At 44.6% G+C, this 20,338-nt stretch overlaps 3 protein-coding genes across 6 annotated transcripts in view; all 3 read left to right on the forward strand.

The window, feature by feature from the left end:
- Window positions 1–4,478, forward strand: part of LOC108579208 — a 36,108-nt gene extending 31,630 nt beyond the window's left edge. The window contains exons 6-8 of the mRNA XM_017942682.1: window positions 1,420–1,511; window positions 3,459–3,651; window positions 4,198–4,478. Coding sequence (XP_017798171.1) covers window positions 1,420–1,511; window positions 3,459–3,651; window positions 4,198–4,478 — 566 coding nt within the window. The remainder of the gene's footprint in view (window positions 1–1,419; window positions 1,512–3,458; window positions 3,652–4,197) is intronic.
- Window positions 4,479–8,958: 4,480 nt separating this feature from the next.
- LOC108579225 (vesicle-associated membrane protein 3-like) lies at window positions 8,959–10,746 on the forward strand. Of its 4 annotated transcripts, XR_001891462.1 has the most exons (7): window positions 8,959–9,133; window positions 9,225–9,274; window positions 9,346–9,396; window positions 9,704–9,936; window positions 10,313–10,388; window positions 10,488–10,551; window positions 10,700–10,736. XR_001891462.1 is itself a non-coding variant. In XM_017942707.1 (6 exons), the coding sequence occupies exons 1-5, from the start codon at window positions 9,068–9,070 to the stop codon at window positions 10,348–10,350; spliced, it is 438 nt and encodes a 145-aa protein (XP_017798196.1). In that variant the 5' UTR covers window positions 8,959–9,067; the 3' UTR covers window positions 10,351–10,388; window positions 10,700–10,741. The 4 variants fall into 4 exon arrangements, 3 of the variants coding, with proteins under 3 accessions (XP_017798196.1, XP_017798195.1, XP_017798197.1); XM_017942707.1 differs by lacking the exon at window positions 10,488–10,551 and having other exon boundaries at window positions 10,700–10,741; XM_017942706.1 differs by having other exon boundaries at window positions 10,488–10,735.
- Window positions 10,747–11,430: 684 nt separating this feature from the next.
- Window positions 11,431–20,338, forward strand: part of LOC108579186 (long-chain fatty acid transport protein 4-like) — a 9,640-nt gene continuing 732 nt past the window's right edge. Inside the window, exons 1-11 of the mRNA XM_017942654.1 lie at window positions 11,431–11,700; window positions 17,415–17,565; window positions 17,627–17,864; window positions 17,924–18,155; window positions 18,856–19,057; window positions 19,324–19,516; window positions 19,594–19,737; window positions 19,807–19,944; window positions 20,033–20,099; window positions 20,168–20,258; window positions 20,331–20,338. The exon at window positions 20,331–20,338 is cut by the window's right edge and continues 134 nt beyond it. Coding sequence (XP_017798143.1) covers window positions 11,582–11,700; window positions 17,415–17,565; window positions 17,627–17,864; window positions 17,924–18,155; window positions 18,856–19,057; window positions 19,324–19,516; window positions 19,594–19,737; window positions 19,807–19,944; window positions 20,033–20,099; window positions 20,168–20,258; window positions 20,331–20,338 — 1,583 coding nt within the window. The 5' untranslated portion in view covers window positions 11,431–11,581. The remainder of the gene's footprint in view (window positions 11,701–17,414; window positions 17,566–17,626; window positions 17,865–17,923; window positions 18,156–18,855; window positions 19,058–19,323; window positions 19,517–19,593; window positions 19,738–19,806; window positions 19,945–20,032; window positions 20,100–20,167; window positions 20,259–20,330) is intronic.

The raw sequence follows: 20,338 nt of genomic DNA on the forward strand, positions 1-20,338 counted from the left end.
GCGCTCAGCATCCCTTGAGAAAAGTCTCGTTTGCGATTTCCCCGGTGGACCGACCTTGGCTCTCTCTCTCTCTCTACACGATCCACGCTGCGTGCAATAATGGCGGTTTCGTGTAGCTCTGTCAGCGAGGATCGTTAACGCGGCTCTGCCTACTTGTCGAAGCGGTCGTGCTTATTACGGGACAATTACTGTTCAGGTTGGCGCGCTAGTGATTACGGTATTCACCGCAACTTCCCCTGCCGCGCGCGTTCCTCGCGTGTTTGCATTTCGAATAATCGAACGTTTAACAGCTTCAACAGACGATGCGAACGGAAACATTATTATTATACTGCAACGACGTGTGTGTTTGTGCGTGTTCGTTCTCAGGTATATATCGTAGGAAATCATGAATGGAGAAACCGGTTTCGTGTCGATCGTTGAACGTAGAAAACGTGGTTCGAATTGAACAGTGTTGGCAATTTAGGCAGGTGAGAGTAAGTTGCGTATTTCGTTTCGTTTCGTGTCGATCGTTGAACGTAGAAAACGTGGTTCGAATTGAACAGTGTTGGCAATTTAGGCTATAAATTAGAATGTGGTGTTTCAATTGTAAGATTGTTCTTTATTTTATTAAGAGAAATATTCTTTTGGCAATCGTTGTACTGGATTCAGGCAATAAATGAAAGTGTGGTATTTCAATTGCAAAACTATTTTTTATTTTATACGCGAGAGAGGCACGTCGCTACTCAAAAAGTAATAATTCAATTTGCAACTTCGACACTTTCGAATTTGAAACTTCCATTCCTCTTGCAGTCTTTTGTCGAGGCAGAGAAATATCCTTTTGGCAATCGTCAAATTAACAGATGTGGTATTTCTTAATTATAAAAGTCGCGTCACTATGCAACGATAAGAGCCCAACAAGAAGCGAGGAAAAAAGAAAGAAACGCACTCATTCCTCGTAATAATCCAACAAACAGAGAGAGAAAGAGAGTTGAATTGGACGAAACGAATCACAGTTTCGCTCGTTCCACTGAAAGGGGAGCTTTCAACCGTGTCACAGTGGTAAAAACACTGTTTCACAGGCTCGCAAGGGGACATTAAGATTCCTATCGAAAACGACACGTTCAAACCATTGTCGTTCCTCTCTCTACTTGTTACCGCGTGCTCGTCCATTCTACGAGAATCATCTTCCGTTGCGACATTGTTCTCGGTGCTCTCCGATACCAAGAGTTCGTGCAACTTTTCTCCCCGTCTGCCGGGGTGGAACAACTCGATAAAAAGGTTCACGTTCGTTGTGTCGCGTCTCGTCTACCGCTAGCTCTGTGCTTTTCCTAAACTTCTCCAGCACATCCTCCGATGTTTAACGAGAATCTCTATCGCGGACAAAGTTCCTGAGAGAGATCAGCTGGGATTGTTGAAAGGACGTTTAACGCATCTTTGCAGATGACGAATTCGGGGAGAAGACTGTGTCGATTCTGCTCGATCGCGAGGAGTCGGAAATGGTGTTCATCGATCATCCACACGTGGAGATGAGCGTAAGTACCGCATTCACTCGCGTTAACCCTTTCGCTTTCGTTTCTATCACTGCCGCTAAATTTTTTCTTTCGACTGTATCGTTTTGAAATTTCGTTCGTTCTGCGATGCCCGGTTTGCTCCAGTTCCTCGCAACTAGGAGCAGATATTGGGGTATCGCTGAATTGAAACACTCAAGGATCGTCGTTGCGTAGAAACAGAACTTTACCTGCGCATGGTAAAACAGAGAATGAACGCGGAAATGGAGTGCTACTATTGTGATACTATTGCCCGCCAACTTAATCTTGGGCAACTTATTCAAAATCTGTTTCGCTCGAACGTTAGCAAAACGTGGAGTGCGGCACGAACGAGTGACGACTTTTGTTTTAAATGACTCGAGTGGTCGATCGCTCGAGAGAATCTTTGTTAACACGTTCCGTGCCGGACCGATTTTCGGTGACTTTCCGTTCACGCCGCGTGGGTCGTATGCGTCTCACATTGTCGAGACTAACAGTTTTGCTTTTCGCCCTATGTGTCTTCCAATATTTATAAGATTGCAAAAATCATTGTTATCGAGAAAAAGGTAACGTTTAAGATATGCTATAGAGCAAAGGAAAAATTTTTGTTTCAACAAATTATCGCCGTAGTTGCATAGTTTAAGTTAGCGGAAGGAAAAGGCCGAAATATCAGATGGCCTAAACGGAAAGACCAGAGTGGGGCGTATGCGACCCACGCGGCACGGAACGTGCTAATCCTGCTCGATCGCCGATTTTTCGTGGAGTCCGCAGTGACTCCCCCGCCAAGTGCAAGAAGGCACGCTGATTGCTTTTTCACGAAAGTACCACCCTTCCATTGCGCCCTTGGCGCGCTTCTCCTTGGAAGGAGTGTGGCGATACCTGCGGGTGCGTGGAATCTTCGCTGTCCTTCGGTGACGCGTCGGAAATTCGCGCCAGGTCAACCCTCGGCCGAGAGTGTGGATTGGCCCTTCAGGAACCCTGGTAATTCTAAAGGCATTGTTCTGTAAGAAATCACTGATTTTTTCGCGGAGCCACGAAGCCTCTTTGTTCTCAAAAATAACCTATATAACGCCAAGATCCCACGCGTTCCGTACCTGCGCGACAGAACAAGGGCTATTTAAGGGCTATTTCTGAGGAGATGGACATTGGGTTGTGCCTGTGCAGAAGAGTTGGAAGGTGAAGTATGAGTAACGGTGAAACTGGGTGACTCGTAATTACAGATAAAACTAAGGACTAGGAAGGAAAATATTTGAGGGTGTAACAGTTCGATCGAGGTGGAAGTGTGCAGAGATAGTAAATAGGAGCGAAAGGGTTAAGCAGTCGGGCAAGTAAGCCTAAAATTTCCCAAACACGTCTGTCATTGTGAAAATTACAACTGACGTGAATACCGGCGATAAAAAGCTGGCGGAATAGGACCGAGGATAAACGTCAGAGGAATAAATACAGCGGTATTCCGCTCGCGGAAGTGGAATCAACGAGGCAAATTAACTCTAAATAAACTTGGATGGTGTTTCAATTAGCTCACTGTTAATTACACGAAAAACCTCGTTTCCCGATTTCCCGTTTAATATTCCCCATTCTGCGATGACAGTTTTCATTGGGAAATTTCTAATTTCGATCATTTTTCTGCAATTTCAAAGAATTCTTGCTTTAACCCTTTCGCTCTTACTATCTACGTTTTTTTATCATGTATTTAAAATAAAGGTTTACCAAATTGATTCCATTTACAAAGAAACGTGTACTCTTCCATTTTATTCACCTTTTGAAACCGTTTAAATCGCGTATCAAATTTCCTCGTACCATCGTGGCTAGAGAAGATAATTAGGTGACAAAGTTTGAAAAAAAAAAATGATATTCTCATTACTTCGAAATGTTTGCGAAAGGGTTAAGCGTGGTTATTTCGTTGAAAACAAGTGTCGAAGGCACAGCTGTAACTGTGTGCACGCGCAATAGGTGGAGAATTCCTTATCCACGTACGACCCTCACGCCTGCATCGTCGTCTACTCGATCGTGTCGCGATCGAGCTTCCAGGTGGCCGAGGAGATCCTCAACTACCTATGGAGGGAGCACTACACGCAGGAACGATCGGTGATCGTGGTCGGTAACAAGTCGGACCTCGTTAGAAGTCGCGTCATCACGGAAAACGGTAAGTTGGCGAAAACAGAGAAACTCTGTCGATAATTTTCATACGAAACTTTCCATACCTAACCGGACGCGTGGGTGGTGTACTCCTATATCTACGAGAAAATTCAGAGAGTCAACCATTATTACAATCCCTCCATTTACTCCGATCCACTTGCTAAACTGGTCACTTTTTCCCCGCTGCAATTTTTCCAGCCGCACAGCTCACTCTCTCGTGTCCCTTTTTCTTTTCACGTCCTGTTCGAACGTCGAGGCTTTTTGCGTGGTCACGTTCCTCGTTAGAACAGCAGCCCGATCGCGTGGGTGTATTTCATCGGGGTAAGAAAGAATCTGTCGGCAATCTACTTATTTCAATCAACGATCCAAAGAGATCATCTCCACTTGGCGGTTCGGTCGCCGAAAACGAATTTCCGGCTGCAGCAAAGAGCGTCCAAGTTGTGAGACTCGAGACACGAGAGAGAGAGAGAGTAGTGTGGTGTCTAACACAGCTCGGAATTGTCGCTAAAACGCGTCCTCGGTTGATCGAAACGGTTCGGTGTCTCTTTGAAAGAGGGCAAGCTGCTGGCGGCGTCGAGGGAGTGCAAGTTCATCGAGACGTCCAGCGGGATCCAGCACAACGTCGACGAGCTTCTGGTAGGCGTGCTCAAGCAGATACGGCTCCGCGAGAGCCGCGACAAGAAGCTGAAACGCCAGGGTAGCAAGGGGAGGATTCTCTCGAAGCTGCACAGTAGCAAGACGGCGCTCAGCCTCCATCTAGCCAGGGAGATACTGAACAAGATGTGCTTGAACGACAGCAAGAGCAAGAGCTGTGAGAATCTGCACGTGCTCTAAACGAATATCGCGATCATCGACCTCTCCGTCGAGCTCCACATTTCTTCTACGTTTTACACGTTTTACACGTCGTACATTCCACTCTTTTAATCGTGAAAACAATTTAAAACACTCACGGAGGGTTGATGAAAATTCGTTAGAGCGCACGGGATTCTAACTTAACCGGCGCAAAATATGGAGCACCGAGAGGAACGGCGAGAAAAGTTGTATCCGCGGTTAGGAATGCGCCCGAGTCCTCGTTAAATATCGATTCGACAGTTTTACAGTTTAATCTTCACGAGGCAGTGATAAAACATGATTAGATATATATGGTTTATTCTCCCGGTCGGAGAATATTGTGCTTGGTCGTGATTGCGGTTTTCGGTTAAGAGGATTTCATTAAAATCGTTTCAGGATAATGGTCGTTGCCCGAGTTTACCCTTCGAGTTACGAGCGGAACGCGGGTGGAAGATCGTTACCTCTCGCGTTATACAAGCGGGTTAGAGTGGAACGCAGAGAGAGATCGTAAAGTCTCATCCGTAACGCGTATCGATTTCTCCTTTTTTGTTTTTTTTTTTTCATCGCGCATTTAGTCTCGTAACGAATTCAGGCCTACACACGCGCGTCTCAGGAAAAGCGGACGGACGCGCAAATAAGGAAACTTTCACCCTTCCAATCGTGCCCCCGTTCCTTGAATAATATTTGCTTCGCCCTCGGCTTCGCCTGCCGCTGCTAAGTAAATAGCCCGTCACAATAGAAGAAAACTGTGTTTCCTACTGTTTGTCAATCAACTTATCGATCTATCGATTTCGTCCACTTACGAGAACGTAGGATATTTCACGTTTCGTTTCGTCCTCGAACCCCCTAATATTGTCCGATTACCCTTATCCTACCGTTCGCGCAATGTCTACTCGACAGAGCCCACGGAAAATTCGAGCTCGATACTTTTCCACGCTTTAACAATTGGCGGGAAAATTTGAAATTCGAAAAATTCAACGACCTTACTTTATTCTAATTTATTACGAAACGAAACTGGCGATAAGTATCTTCCGAAGTATTGACTCCGGGCCAACAGCGAGGATTGAAACGCGCGACAAACCTTGAAATCAGAAGGGAAGACGAATGGCTTGGGAATTGATCGCGGCTGGCTTGTACGCGATACGATTAATTTATTAGGATCTAACGGGTAACACGTGTCTCGTGTTGCAACCGGTTGTCGTACGCCAGGCGCTCGTTTATCTACAGGGCGATTCCTTCGCGAATCGATCGATGCGATAGGTTCGTCCATCGAGTCCACGTGATAAAAAACGATTGTTTCGTGTGCGAAGGGAGGAGGTGCGAAAAGGGTTTCAAGGTTTATTACCAATCTTCCTGGACGAACTTTCCAAACTAACTTATCGATCGGGGAACGAGACTCGCAACACCTTCTGTGTGTTCCTTTTCTTCTCCCGATTCGCAGCGTGTAAATTCAAATTTCCAAATGTCGTTTGCTCTTTTTTTCTCTCGTTTTTTTTCCTGCACGAACCACTCTGTGTACTCGATTGGTTCGTGGCGCGCGGTATAGATGACGACAGAATGTCTCTCCGTCTTTCTCCTTCTCGCGTGCAAACTCCCGAGCGACAGAGAGAGGGACACTTTTCCGATAATTGCGGCTACGCGATATACCGGCCTCAATTAAGCGACTCCCATTAGTTGAGATAAAAACGGTCGATAGTCGTCTACTTCCGGAACGAATTGATTCGTGTCAAGGTGCGAAGGTTCGCTGTGGAATCGGGTTTGATTTTTTCAAAGTGGCCGGGGCTAGGCTGCAGCTTTGCCAAGTGCACAACTTTTCTCTCTCGCGTTAATTCGTCAGATTAACCGACGCTTTTAACCAGAGGTCGGGGACCTTTCGGAGCCGAAGAGCCGTTTCAACGAAGTAACGTGGAAAAACTAAAATTTAGGGAGCCGCAATTTAACCCTTTCGCGACTAGCGCCGGTTATATCCGGCATCCACTAAATGCTTCACACTGGGCGCCGATTATATCCGGCATCCATTAAGCGCGTCGCATTGGCTCGCGTCTCAAAAACTCAAAGTGAAGATTTATTTTAAAATAGGCCTCGACAACATTCCCTTTATCCGATACACCCTTAAGTCCTCTGCTGTTCCAACGAAATCCTCCAAGATTTGAAAAAACGCGAGACACTCTTAATGCGTATGGTGTGCAGTAACGGCACGACGACCCGTGCGTTAGTGGCGTACCGATGCCTAGTTCCGCCGTCGCGAAAGGGTCAAGTTTAAATTCTTTACCGACGCGTTTTAGTTACTTTTTGGGGGGTAACTGTCGGTTCCGTGGTAGCAACGGCAGATTTTTATTAAACATTTAAGAGCCGCAGGTTCCCGACCCCTGCTCTAAACCGTCGTTCGACGGACCGGTAGGAGACCGACAATTTCACATTGAGTATCGAGACAACGAATCGAACAATTTCGTATTCGTCTCGTTGGACGCTGGTTTCGTCCAATACGAGCGACGCTGGACGTCCCAAACTCTTCTTACCGTACGATCTCGTGTATAAATGATAATACAACGTTTACGATTAAGGAGTTAAACATAAATACACAGGGTGGTCCACGCAACGTGTGCACCGTTATAACTTCCGAAATATGCGTTGCACGAAACAATGTTATATACAAAAGTTACATGGTTTAAAAGGGTATCTGTGATACAAGGTTGAATCTCCAACTTGATATTACGTGAAGAAAATTTTCAAGTAATAAAGTGAAATTACTCTGTTGGCTATTAGGTTTAGGGCTAATAATGGTCAATACTTTTCTACTTACAATTCGATACTCTACCATATTCTGGTATAAAAAATACAGTATTCTGTTTAAAAAACAAAGTTGACCTTCAAATCTCCGAAACGACTCCACCTATAAAAAAAAATTAACGCACTACATAGTGTACCCTTTTGAACCATGTAACTTTTGTATATAACACTCCCGTCACATTGAAGAGCAAAAGATTCGATCGTTTACTAATTTGTCTTCCACGGTCGGTGAAGACGCTCTCGTTCGATTTTCGTTTCGTTGCTTTTGCCCCCGGGAGAAAGAAACGAAGAAACGTACGCTTTGGCCACGGGAAAACTGGCGTACCGCGTTCGCCAGGTTCTCGACAGGAGAAAACGAAGAATCGAGTAGGGACGGCCTAAGAAGCACGTACAAGACGGATCGGAGAAAAGTGGTCCATCCGTCTGTTATATGTGCACGTAGAAATGATTGTATCATCGTTATTCGCGCTGTCTCCGACGAGGCCGGCTGATCGTCGATAACGATCGATCGTCGCCAGAGGCGTCATCGGCGTACGGAGTATCTCTAAGCTAGATAATCGCTTCACATATCGAGCAACGGCTTCTATATCGTAGAAATGAATCGGTTTCGCTCGTATTTCATCGTCAATTCTCATTCGGACCTTCATTAGTCGTCACTTTACCTATCGTGTGTTTATTAAACTATCTCGGTTCGTCAGATGAAAAATCCAATTTTAAACGTTTATTATTATTATCGTTATTACACACGTGTAATATTCTAGAGCATCGTTCGTGAACACGACACCGATTCTCAACGCATCCCATCGCAAGAAAAGGAAAATAAACGAATATTGTTAATCGTCCTTACGAAATCGTGGATACCTCAGAGTTAACCCCCCGAAAGGCTGGTCTATTTTTATATACGCAAGCTCGTCCGACACGTTTTATTACGATCTGTCATCCGCACGGTCGACGTTTTTCTACACTGTAAGAACGATTATATCCGTGCAGGGAACGAAATGTGTTCTTCTTTTTAACTTTACTTTCGGCGTTTTCCCACTTGGTACATTCTTAGACCCTTCGACTGTGCAAGAACGAGAGGCTCGAGATTGCCACTGTATTTCCTTTTCTCTCTTTCTTTCAAAGTCGAAATTCTCACCGTTCCATCGAGACGTGTTCGTTTTCTTCTGCGCAGTCCCTGCACGTCCACACGACAATCAGCATATTTTGTTATCTATCGTGTTGTACTTGATATCTGTGGTAGAATTTAGCTCTTAGGTGTTTATGTCGAAATAAAAGCAATATACACGAGCGAGTTTGTTGTTTCTGAACCTGTTCCTTCGGTTGCATGCTTTTCTCGTTTTTCCAAGTACTAAAAAATATTCTTTTCGCGTGAAAAAGTGAAGCATCGAAAGCCTAAACACTCCTGCTGAGCTGAGGGTTTAAACGCTTCCCGAGCCGATCGATAGAAATCGGCGAGGTCTGACCGATCAGCAATTGTTCCACGAAAGAGGAAATTTTTCTCAACAATGAAAAAGGAAAAATGTCCAATGCACTCGCGTGCAACGAGCGATCGAATTAGAGCGGCGTGCACGCTGCATCGGAATTGCTCGGCGACAATTCACGCCATCTGTCGTGAAAGTAGACCACTCTAGAACCACCACCTCCAGCTCCGGATGGAACAACGAGCACCACACCAATATGGCCACGCGTCGAGTGTTCTTGTAGCGTGTTCGTGGCACGCCCGTGAATAAAGTCCGTCGCGAGGCGGGATTAGCGATCGATCGTGCAGAACCGGACCGCCCGGCTGGTTCATCGGGAGCATGTCGACGACCAGCAAATGGGATTTGTCCCGGGAGGACATAAAAGCCGCTGCCACGGACGAAAAGGTCGAGTATTCTACGTGTCGACCGTTATAGCATCGATAACGGCGTAAGGTAGAGGTCGTGTGGCGGGAAATTTGAATTTGAATGGTTACAGGAGCTGCTGCTGGAGCACGACAGCGATCAGGATGAAAATATGCTGTTCAAGTGAGTTGAATTTGTCGAATAACTCGTCTGGTAATTTCTGGGTGTTTCAACGTGACATTTTTATGCTTCAGTCGACCGAGCACGTCTTCGGGAGAGACTCAGGCGGATGGAAAGATGGATAGGTAAGAGTGTCTTCCATATTTTCGCGTGGATTTCGATTTGCTTTCGTACTATCGTTCAGATACGTATACTCTACTAGAATATTTTTATGCTTCAGTCGACCGAGCACGTCTTCGGGAGAGACTCAGGCGGATGGAAAGATGGATAGGTAAGAGTGTCTTCTATATTTTCGCGTGGATTTCGATTTGCTTTCGTACTATCGTTCAGATACGTATACTCTACTAGAAAATCGCTAGAGTGACGAGGAACGATCGTTAGTTGCGAAATGTTTAAGAACGAAACGACCGAAACTGGTGTCTTTTGTTCTAGCGTTAGGTTACAAATTCAGGAAGTGACGGAGGTGATGCGAGAGAACGTTCAGAAGGTATTGGAGCGAGAAGAGAGGCTAGAGGATCTACAGGAAGCTAGCGAACGTTTGAACATGGCTGGAAACGAATTCAGATCGACGGCGAAGAAAGCTCAGCAAAGGGCGTGGCTTCAGAACTTCCGAACGAGGATTATTCTCGTTACTATGGCGGTGACAATTGTCATCTGCATCATTGGTACGGTGCAAATTTACATTGTACAACGCACGATAAGCGCATGCCTCTTTTTATCACTGTACTTACGTTTGAAACCCGAACATTTATCTTTAGAGATTGTCTAATCAGATTCGTTCGGTATCTTTAATCTCTCTTTTCCTCAAAGGCCGATCGTCGTTTCTCAAATTGTAACACCCCAATTCCGATTGTGCATTTCTAGTTTACTCGTCGAACGTCTGTGTTCTTCTATCGCGATCGTCGTGCACTGCACCATTCTCTCTTTCTTTCATCGCAGATCATACGTAGAAAAATCGTGCATCCAACGAAAAAAAAAAAAAAAAAAGAAATCGTCTTTGAAACACAGTTCACGCAGTCAGTCGACGCGTATCGTTTTCAGTTCTGGACATCACGGTGCTTTACCTGGTTCTCAGATAGCAAACACGGTGTAGCGAGCTTCGATCGTTCGATTCCAGGTATTCGTCACAATTTTCCACTTCTAATCTCATCACACACGCGCACACGCTCACACACACACCTTCACCTTATAGCTTGTTTTACCTTGTTTTTTTCAGGCCGGATATCGCCTGTTCTTCGAAGTCATCGCGAAATTGACCGCATCCTAACACATCTCGAAACGTACCGTAACGAGTTTCTCCCTTGCATATTCCGACGCTTCTCATTTGCTCGATCGATTTTGCACGAGTCTCACGTCCCACACACGCTTCGATCCCGCCGTTCGCATTCAACCAAAAATATACGCATTATTGGCGTTTTTATTTTTCAGTATCCATCGCCGTGAAATACTCGTGACCGAGGCCCCCTCCAGACTGAAACAGTATCGTTTAAGAGCGTACGTTGTATAACTGTACCTGTCTTTCAAAGATTGTATACGTGTATTACTATCATAAGTTTGTATAAAAAATACATATATATCTTGTTATTTTTAATCCGCGTTGAATAACTAAACACACGTCCAACACCGTCGAAAACAGAGAAAAAAAACGCAATCTAACGTCCGATGCTTTGTTCGTACCTGTCGCTTTTTATCCCGTTTATTAATCGTTCAGAAAATTGAACACGTTAACACACACGCGCGCGCGCACACACACGTGTACGCTAACTGTAACTCGATTAAATTCACCTTCACGTTACCTTCCACAAGCCGTTACCCCATCGAATCGAATCGAATCGATCCTTCGTTTCGTTCGAATTCTCCACCGTTCGTCCGCGTACACAGCTCCGTGAAATTTCCTCGTCTGTATTTGCACAAAAATGTCGTTCGAAATGAACCGGAAAAAAGAAAATCGGCGAAAAATCAGGATCGATGAAAAACACAATGTCTCTCTCTCTCTCTCGTCAAATTTCGTGGCGCGATCCGCGAAACCTGAGCGCTCCCCCACACATTCTACGCCACTGACTATCAATGACGATCACTTGTACGTTTCGCGACACGATATATACGCATACAAGATAGACACACGCTCGTTCACTGCTCGTTCAGTCGTGGTTCGATCGCGGCATCGAGCAGCTGCTCGCGTCGAGCGTAACCTCGTCCTCGGGCACGAGACTCGTCCCACCGCGATCCATAGATCGATCTTTCTCTTCTCTCCTCCGCGATTCGCGAGCGCGCGCGAACGGAAAAGGTAATAGAGAATAAGGAAACGCGATGGCTGTGCACGCGTTGGTGGCCGCGGCATTGTCCGTGTTTATCGGCGCCTATCTGTTCACGGGAAACCGCCGACGCATCATTTACTTGCTCTACAAGACCTTGCCTAGGGACGTGCTGTGAGTATTCGACGGAGTTAGATACTTCTTTCAAATTGAACTTTAGCAGAACGCAGCAAGGATCGTCGAGATAATTTCGACGTACGTTTTATCGTAGATAACACCTCGTCGATGGTAATCGCACCTTTCTTTTTTCATCCTTTCAGTACGTATTTTTCTTTCTTTCAATCCTGAGACAGTGACACGTCGAAGATGGTAATTTGAATAACGACCACGACGATAATACTGAAACCTCTTCCAACGCTAACTTTCACGATCGCGCTTGACGTTTGGCGATATTGCGGCAAGACCACGTGCTCGTGTTGATAATCGAGGTACGTGCGATTGTCGAATGTGGGAAGCGTGAGATGGCAGCTAAAAAGAATTACTCATTCATCGTTGGAACACGTTTTCCTTTCACGCAACGTACTACATCCGCTGTCTTCTCTGTCTCGCTAGATACGACCAGATACACCGTGTTTCGTGTCGATTTAAAGAAACAAAGAAGAAGAGGAAAAAGGAAAGATCCCCAATTTTCCCTTCATTTTCTGCCAGAGAGAGAGAGAGAGAGAAAAATGTGTGACGAATGAATCACTCTAATTTCCGCCATTCCTTTCAAACGAACCTAAATAGACGCGACCAGCCGGCTAGGCTGCAGCATGGTACAAGTTCTTTCGCCTAACTCATCCTTTACAATTAGATCACTTAAGAAATTTCACGATACTATTGAACGCGATCAAAGGTCCGGCTATTCGAACGAGGATCATCGCGCGAACGCGTGATCACGCCTTTTCAAAGAGTTTCGCGAACCGAACGGAAGCGTCGCGTGGTAGAGAGAATGGAACTGGCCGCGAAGAAATTTTTCCATCGCGCGTGCAAAGACGAATCTCGGAGAGTTTGTAATATGTCGTTGCGGTATAAACAAGGTGTGCATGGAGGGGAATATATTCTGGATATTGATTTTCACGGTAGAACCGGTCGTTGATTCCACGTCGCCGAGAGAATTCTTCGGTGGACGCGTGTGTGGTAGTGGTGCACGCACGTTCGCCAGCGGATGCATCTCGTGCATTGTGCCACCGTGAACGGCCATTGTAGGGCCAATATGGAGCGCACGGAATTTAAACAGCCGGCTGAATAACATTGTTTCGAAGCCGCGGTTACACTCTCGATCAGGCTACCGTGTAAATGCATTCGGTTTTAAGGCTGGACGCGATGTGCAACTGGTTTTCGCCTCGGTCGATTTTTAGGGACGTGACTGGTGTCGCAATTTATCGGGCTACTCTTTTGTTTTTGGATACATTGCGGGCCGAAAATATCTACTACCGTTGAGAATGATTTGGGGTAATTGAATTAGTTGCTGATTCTTTGTAGATTTGAAATTTATGGCGTGGAGATGAATGGAGATTTGAGTGATAGGAGTTGTTCAAAAATCGTCCAAGTTTCCAATTTTTAACTCTGCAAATTTTTAAGTAACTCTCAATGCACAGTGATCCTAAATTTTGACCAGTAGAGTACTTGCAATTTTTTAACTCTGCAAATTTTTAAGTAACTCTCAATGCACAGTGATCCTAAATTTTGACCAGTAGAGTACTTGCAATTTTTTAACTCTGCAAATTTTTAAGTAACTCTCAATGCACTGTGATCCTAAATTTTGACCAGTAGTATCCTTTTAAATTGTAATTCTGGAAATTTTTAAGTAACTCTCAATGCACAGTGATCCTAAATTTTGACCAGTAGTATCCTTCTAAATTGTAATTCTGGAAATTTTCAAGTAACTCTCAATGCACTGTGATCCTAAATTTTGACCAGTAGAGTACTTGCAATTTTTTAACTCTGCAAATTTTTAAGTAACTCTCAATACACAGTGATCCTAAATTTTGACTAGTAGTGTCTTTCTAATTTTTAACTCTGCAAATTTTTAAGTAACTCTCAATGCACTGTGATCCTAAATTTTGACCAGTAGAGTACTTGCAATTTTTTAACTCTGCAAATTTTTAAGTAACTCTCAATACACAGTGATCCTAAATTTTGACTAGTAGTGTCTTTCTAATTTTTAATTCTGCAAATTTTTAAGTAACTCTCAATGCACTGTGATCCTAAATTTTGACCAGTAGAGTACTTCCAATTTTTTAACTCTACAAATTTTTAAGTAACTCTCAATGCACTGTGATCCTAAATTTTAGCCACTAATGTATGCACCCCTAATTTTCCACTCTGGAAATTTTTCTGTAACTCTCAACGCACAGCGATCCTGAACCTCCTTTTTCCGCATGCGACTGTCACTCCGCAGAAGGAGTGAAATGTACGAAATTTCAATCGCGACACGATTCGTCTTTAAGTAGAGCGAGAATTTCAAAGTGCGCTTGAATCACGTATAAAATTAGAGAATTACTCAGACAGTGGTGTTGCTTTAGTTCCGAGTGAGAACTTGCATTAGTTGAGAGAAATTGTGCCCCAGGGCGTGGCACGACGCGATGTCGATACACGGAAACAAAATTCTCTAGTCTCGTCTGGCCTTATCGATTCCGTTCATCGAGTGGTTTCGGCATTCTTCACCGTTCAACGTCTATTTCTAATCGCAGCTCTAATTACTTATTAATTACATACGATTAAGTCGCAAAGGTCTTCGACGATGGACTGTTCGACTTTTGAACGGCTGAAAAGCTCGGCGTGTAGTACACATGGTAACACGTGTTTCAATCGTAGAAAGGAACCTTTGCACTTTTGAACTCGTCATGAAAGAAGAGGAAACATTAACGTCTGGAGCTGATACGCTGCACCGTGTTATCTGGATACTTGAAAAACGCACTCGCGTTTGTAACGCCTGATAATGCAACAATGCAACTTGCAAATTTGACCTTTTCCTTCTTTCACAAAATTACCGTCAATCTTCGCTTAAATTCAACCGTAAATGGAAATTACGGAGATAGACAATTACCACAATTTCTCTCAATTAACCATCCTCCGTGAATTCCTTCTCGAGGAAAACACTTTCACCGGAATAGATCGCGTGAAGATACGCTTTAAAATCCTACAACCTTTCCACTAACGATTCCAAAAATTTCAACAATCGACTAGTTCCTCAAACATTAAGATAACTATAATTACCGCCAATTTAAACACCATTTACCACGTCACAGTAATACCCAAAGTAATTCCCGGAAAAGTTTGACGAACAAAAGCACGTACGTGCTTTACGTGATGAAAGATTGTCGCGTTGCCTCGTTTCTCGGTTGGAATCGAAGCCGATCAATGGCGGGAAGAACGTGCTACGAGGCAAACGCCGGTAATGGGATCGAAACGACTGGTCGCGTCGGAATAATCGTAATTGCTCCTTCAGATATCGAACCCGCGAGGTATTCTTCACCCTTTACGGATCTATTGCACACGGAGTACGTGTACGCGGTGTGCAAACATCGTTTAAAAAATTTCCTCAGTCGCGGAAAGAGGCCGGGCAAGCGTCCTTGTCCGCCAACGTGTGCTGGATACCGGCGTTTACAATCCATTAAGCGCTGGTCTATCGCAACTCGAACAGCAACCGTCTCGTTTGCCTTGCCCCGGGAACTGGTGTACTACACTTTTTTCCTCTGTCAGATTTACTCGCCACCCTTGTGCAGCAGACGATTGCGGAAAAATATGCGAAATTATGATCGTATTTGTTGTACGTGGAGCTTCTGCGAGAATGAAGAGAAAAGATTGTTGGATTGTGGTGTCGGATCTGCAAATTGATCCCTGGATCACTCGACAAACGTAAAGCTCGTTTCAAGTGAGAATACAGAGTCGGTTGTAGAAGTATTTGAACCCTCTTTAAAAGTTTTTTCAAAAGAATAACTTTTTCTTTAAGTTGGACTAAACGACTTGAGTTTCTTTTTTGGGGGGGAGTTACAAAGGAATAGTTTGATAGATGATGTGTAGGAACAATTTGGGAAAAATAGAAAGTAGTGTAGTTTGCAGTTTACAATGTCTTTTATTTGAGCTTGTAACGAAAATTTGAAAAGTACGTTTTGTAGATTTGTGTCAATTATATATAGGACATGTGCTGAGAAATTTCATCGAAATCGGTTGATAAGGAAAGATGTAAGAATCTTCAAATTGATCACAGTTACAGGCCGAAAGTCGTGAAATAAATGAAATGAAAGATGAAACGGAGGAATGAAATTTCACAATTTTCAACCTCTGTAGCTCGTAGCAACGTTGAACAATTTGAAAAAAATTATTCTGCTTTAAAGAGGGCTCGATCACTTCCGCGACCGTCTGTACAATATCTGACATAATCGAAGGGCTGCTACATTTGCATTGCCATCGATGCAAATTCCTCTAACCGTCGTAACACCGAAATGTCATTTCACGAATGAGCGATGGTAAAACTGACGTTGCACGCAAAACAAACCTTTCTTATCTCCCGCAAATTCTTATTTTTCTTCAGTTTCGTTGTTGACAATCGATCAGCGGCGGACGCAACGAAAACACGAAAATACAGATACCAACGGGTTAAAGTGCAGACTCGAGGTGAAGAAGAAGTTCTTTGTTGTTCGCCGATGCGTCACGCGGGTGCTTTCTTGCCGGAGGTGGAAACGAAACCGCGAGTAATGCACCGTAGGTTATCCTCATACCTACCACGCACCGCTCCCTTCGTTATTTTATTTCATTTCATTTAATCACCGTGGAAGCGCTGGAAGGGGCTGACCGCTGGTGTCGTATGCTCACCGTGATACGAGAGCTTCGACAAAGGCGTAATCTTCGAGGGACGTATCGGTTCTCGCGCGTTTTGCCTCGTCTCGATGCTCTCTAGCCATTTTACTTGGATAATGATAAAAAAGGAAAATATTCTTCCTGTGTACCCCATCACTTTTAAGCTAAGCTGTGCAATTTAGAGCTTTCGGTTTGAAACTGGCGCCCCCGTGAAACGTGCGCAATGGATTTTCAAGAATGAAGGATTAAAGAAACTCTGATTTCACATTTACTATATATTGTTGCGCAAGGAATCTCCTGCCTGCTTGCACGATATTCTGTATTTTAGGTGTGCAAATTAATTTGGCGCCATTTTTTGGAAAATGATTAAAGTAACTTGGGAATAATTTGCCAAAAGTATACGGCGATCTTTAGTCGATGAAGACTGCGACAGTATATTTGCACACCTGGTATATAAAATAGAAAGTTCGCCCGGGTATCGCGAAATTCACGAAGCAGAATTTTCTCTTTTTTAATAGACCCGTTATTGGAAGACGAATCACGGAGAGATTGCGTCCGCGTGGACACATGTCACGCGCGTGTCGCCCCGTGAAATTACTCAATTGATCGGGAGAGAAAAGGACGTGAGCACGGTGTGGGCATAGTGGGGCACGACAGAGACCCGCGGTATCACCGTGTCAGAAAACATACAACCGTATTCATCAGCCGGTGTACCCTAATTCCTCTCTGATCGTTCCCTTTAGTTCCTTTCCGAGCGACCCCTTCCCAATCGTGGAAACGTGTCGCGCAACTTCTCCTTTTTCCACCCGATCGTCTCCTCTCCGCCTCTATATCTACACTCTATTGCCGCGAAATTGATAAGATTAGCTGCAAGTCGCGATACGATCTGTTACAAGGCTCTACTTCGTGAATCATCGACGTCTAATTGAAATTCTATCGAATTCGAAGCTGATCTTTATTTACGACGTTGTCGGATTTCGCGACGACGAGAGACAATTTCTTTTCTAGAGGTACCAAAGATCGATATTTTGCTTTCGTAACAGGGGCGCGTACAGGTTTGTCCGGGTGAACGCTTTGCTGTGGTGGTGGGAATGGCGGAAGTTCACGGTGGCGAAGATCTTCGCGAGGCAAGCCGCCGCTCATCCGGAGAAGATCGCCTTCATCTTCGAGGACAAGGAGTGGACTTACCGAGAGGTGAGCGAGAAAATTAGCAGACTGTGGAGAGCGATTGGTAATCTCGTCGATTGAAACGCAGCTGGACGAGTACAGCAATCGAATAGGACGGTACTTCCGTGGGAAACCTCTGTATCGCGGAGATAGCGTTGGTTTGATCATGGAAAGTCGGCCGGAGTACGTGGGAACTTGGCTGGGTCTTAGCAAGATCGGTATGGTGGCCGCGCTTCTTAACACGAACCTTCGAAAGGACGTTCTGCTGCACAATATCAAGGCCGCTAATTGCAAGGCTATCATTTTTGGATCTGACTTCAGGGAGGGTAAGATTTTACCAGATGAAGATTGTGAATGTCTTGAAACAATTCGTTCTCGTGTGCAGTGATTAAGGAAATAAGGGACGAAATTCCGAACATCACGCTGTATCAGTGGTCAGAGGTATCGGAGACGCCGTGTCTGGAGGGAGCGATCGATCTGAAGGCGGAAATCAGCAGCGTCGATTCAAGTGCTCTTCTCGGGGACGTGGCTGCCGGCACTCCTTGGGACAAGCTGATATACATCTACACCTCGGGCACCACTGGAATGCCTAAAGCCGCAGTTATTACCAATATGAGGTACAGCTTCCCTATGTAGATCCATTATATTTACACATCTTCAGCGATCTTTAGCGATAAAGCAAGGACGTGACTTGTAGATTTAACCCTTTATAAAACCATTTTTCTTCGTTTGTGAGAAGAACAATTGCGGTTGATTGCAGGCTTGATATTAGGTCATCCAAGGAAGTACTATAGCGACGACATAATGGTCTTACTAAAAAACTATAGAAAAGAGTTGCGGACTGAGAAGGCGTTTACGATTTTTTCTTTTTATCAAATTTAAAGGTTCTTTGGAAACATTGATCTAGATTATAAATGTCCCAAAAGGTAGAAAAGAGTTGTGGAATGGCGCTTACGTTTTTTCAATGAAATTTAAAGGTCCTTGGAAATACTAATCTGAATAATAAAATTCGCCGCGAATTTATAGGATGGCCTCGTATCTCACACGTCCAAAAGATACCTTCGAAACGTTTTCCAATCGCAGAAGGTTCAAAAAATGCCAGAATTGTTTGCGAATTACAACGATAAAGCGTGTCGCACATCGCGCAGATTAAAATTCTTACGCAACAAGTGCAAAGACGCGACGACGAACAATTATTTGCTCAAGGGGAAAAAGCCAAGTCTAAAGTGCTCGACGGAATGGTTGGAGCATCGTAGGATGTTGCAACTCGTACGAACCACCTCTCATAGACGACGATAATCCTTGTTCCTTTTTCAGGTACATGCTGATGTCGTGCGGCGTGAATTCTATGCTGAATCTACGTTCAACCGACCGCATATACAATTCCCTGCCTCTGTATCACACGGCTGGGGGACTGATCGGAGTAGGTCAAACGCTGCTCAGGGGAATCACGGTCGTGCTTCGCAGACGTTTCAGCGCCTCCAAGTTCTGGGTGGACTGCGTCCATTACGAATGCACCGTAAGATTACGCTCTTCTACCGTCGTCAGATTTTTAACGTTCGAGAGAAAAGATTCCTGGGTTCGATTCTCCGATTGACGAGCCGAGAGTTATCGCGCTACGCCAACAACGCCATCTTTGTATTTCTTCTTTAATGTTCCTTATTGGTCTATCGAGGCCTCGTGAATGAAACAGTCAAGCTTGCAGAAAATTCGTCCGATTGTTTTATCGCGCAACGGCAGCGATAAGCGTGTACGCGAGTCATGGGAGGATAAATTTTGTCATAGGTCGCGCAGTATATCGGAGAGATCTGTCGATATCTCCTCACAGCTCCACCGGCAACTTGCGATACCACGCACAAGGTTAGGCTGATGTTTGGAAACGGCCTGAGACCGCAAATTTGGAAGCCTTTCGTGGAGAGATTTAGAGTGAACCAGATTGGGGAATTCTACGGTGCCACTGAGGGCAACTCCAATCTTGGTACTTCGGTTTTCAATGTTTGTAGTACTTTTATTAAAATTTATTCTTTCTTCGAATTTGTCTCTTCTGCCTTTTAGTGAATATCGATAACAGGGTCGGAGCTGTAGGATTCGTGCCACTATGCGCTGGTTCCATGTATCCTGTAGCTTTGCTCAGAGTCGACGAGGAGACTGGAGAACCAATGAGAGGACCCGATGGCCTGTGCATTCGCTGCAAACCTGGTTAATAGATTCATCCATATTCGATACTTTATTTCTTCAATCATTTGCAATTTTTTACCGCTTCTTCAGGTGAGCCAGGCATCTTTGTCGGCAAAATTAATCCGAAGAGGGTGCTGAACGATTTCTCTGGGTACGCGGATAGGAAAGCGTCCGAACAGAAGATTCTTCGCGACGTTTTCGTGAAGGGCGATCGTGTCTTTAACACTGGTTAGTTAACGCGAACAATAAAATATTTTATTCGTATTATATTCTTGAAAAATCAGTTCTCCGTTCAAGTGTGCTCTTTCACTCACAGGTGATATTCTGGTGATGGACGAGATGGGCTACTTTTATTTCAGAGACAGGACTGGCGACACTTTCAGGCAAGACATTTTTCGCTTTTTTCAAAGTCTCAATTTTTCGACATTAAATTCTCCAATTTTGGTTAAAGGTGGCACGGTGAAAATGTCGCCACTTCCGAAGTAGAGGCTGTCGTCAGCAACGTGATAGGGTTGAAAGACGCGGCTGTTTACGGAGTTGAGGTAATTTAATCGACAGTAACGCAAAATATAGAAGGCTTGAAATTGATCTGAAACGCCGTGTGACGTTAACAGGTGCCTGG

This window comes from Habropoda laboriosa, unplaced genomic scaffold, assembly GCF_001263275.1.
Source record: "Habropoda laboriosa isolate 0110345459 unplaced genomic scaffold, ASM126327v1 scaffold64, whole genome shotgun sequence".
Classification (NCBI taxonomy): domain Eukaryota; kingdom Metazoa; phylum Arthropoda; class Insecta; order Hymenoptera; family Apidae; genus Habropoda; species Habropoda laboriosa.

Bases quoted from the DNA above. Each gene is read 5' to 3' on its own strand.
- LOC108579225 (XM_017942707.1), top strand. From the start codon at position 9,068: ATGTCGACGACCAGCAAATGGGATTTGTCCCGGGAGGACATAAAAGCC. The intron at 9,134-9,224 runs GTCGAGTATTCT...GAATGGTTACAG, and splicing joins CCGCTGCCACGGACGAAAAG to GAGCTGCTGCTGGAGCACGA. The intron at 9,397-9,703 runs GTAAGAGTGTCT...CTTTTGTTCTAG, and splicing joins GCGGATGGAAAGATGGATAG to CGTTAGGTTACAAATTCAGG.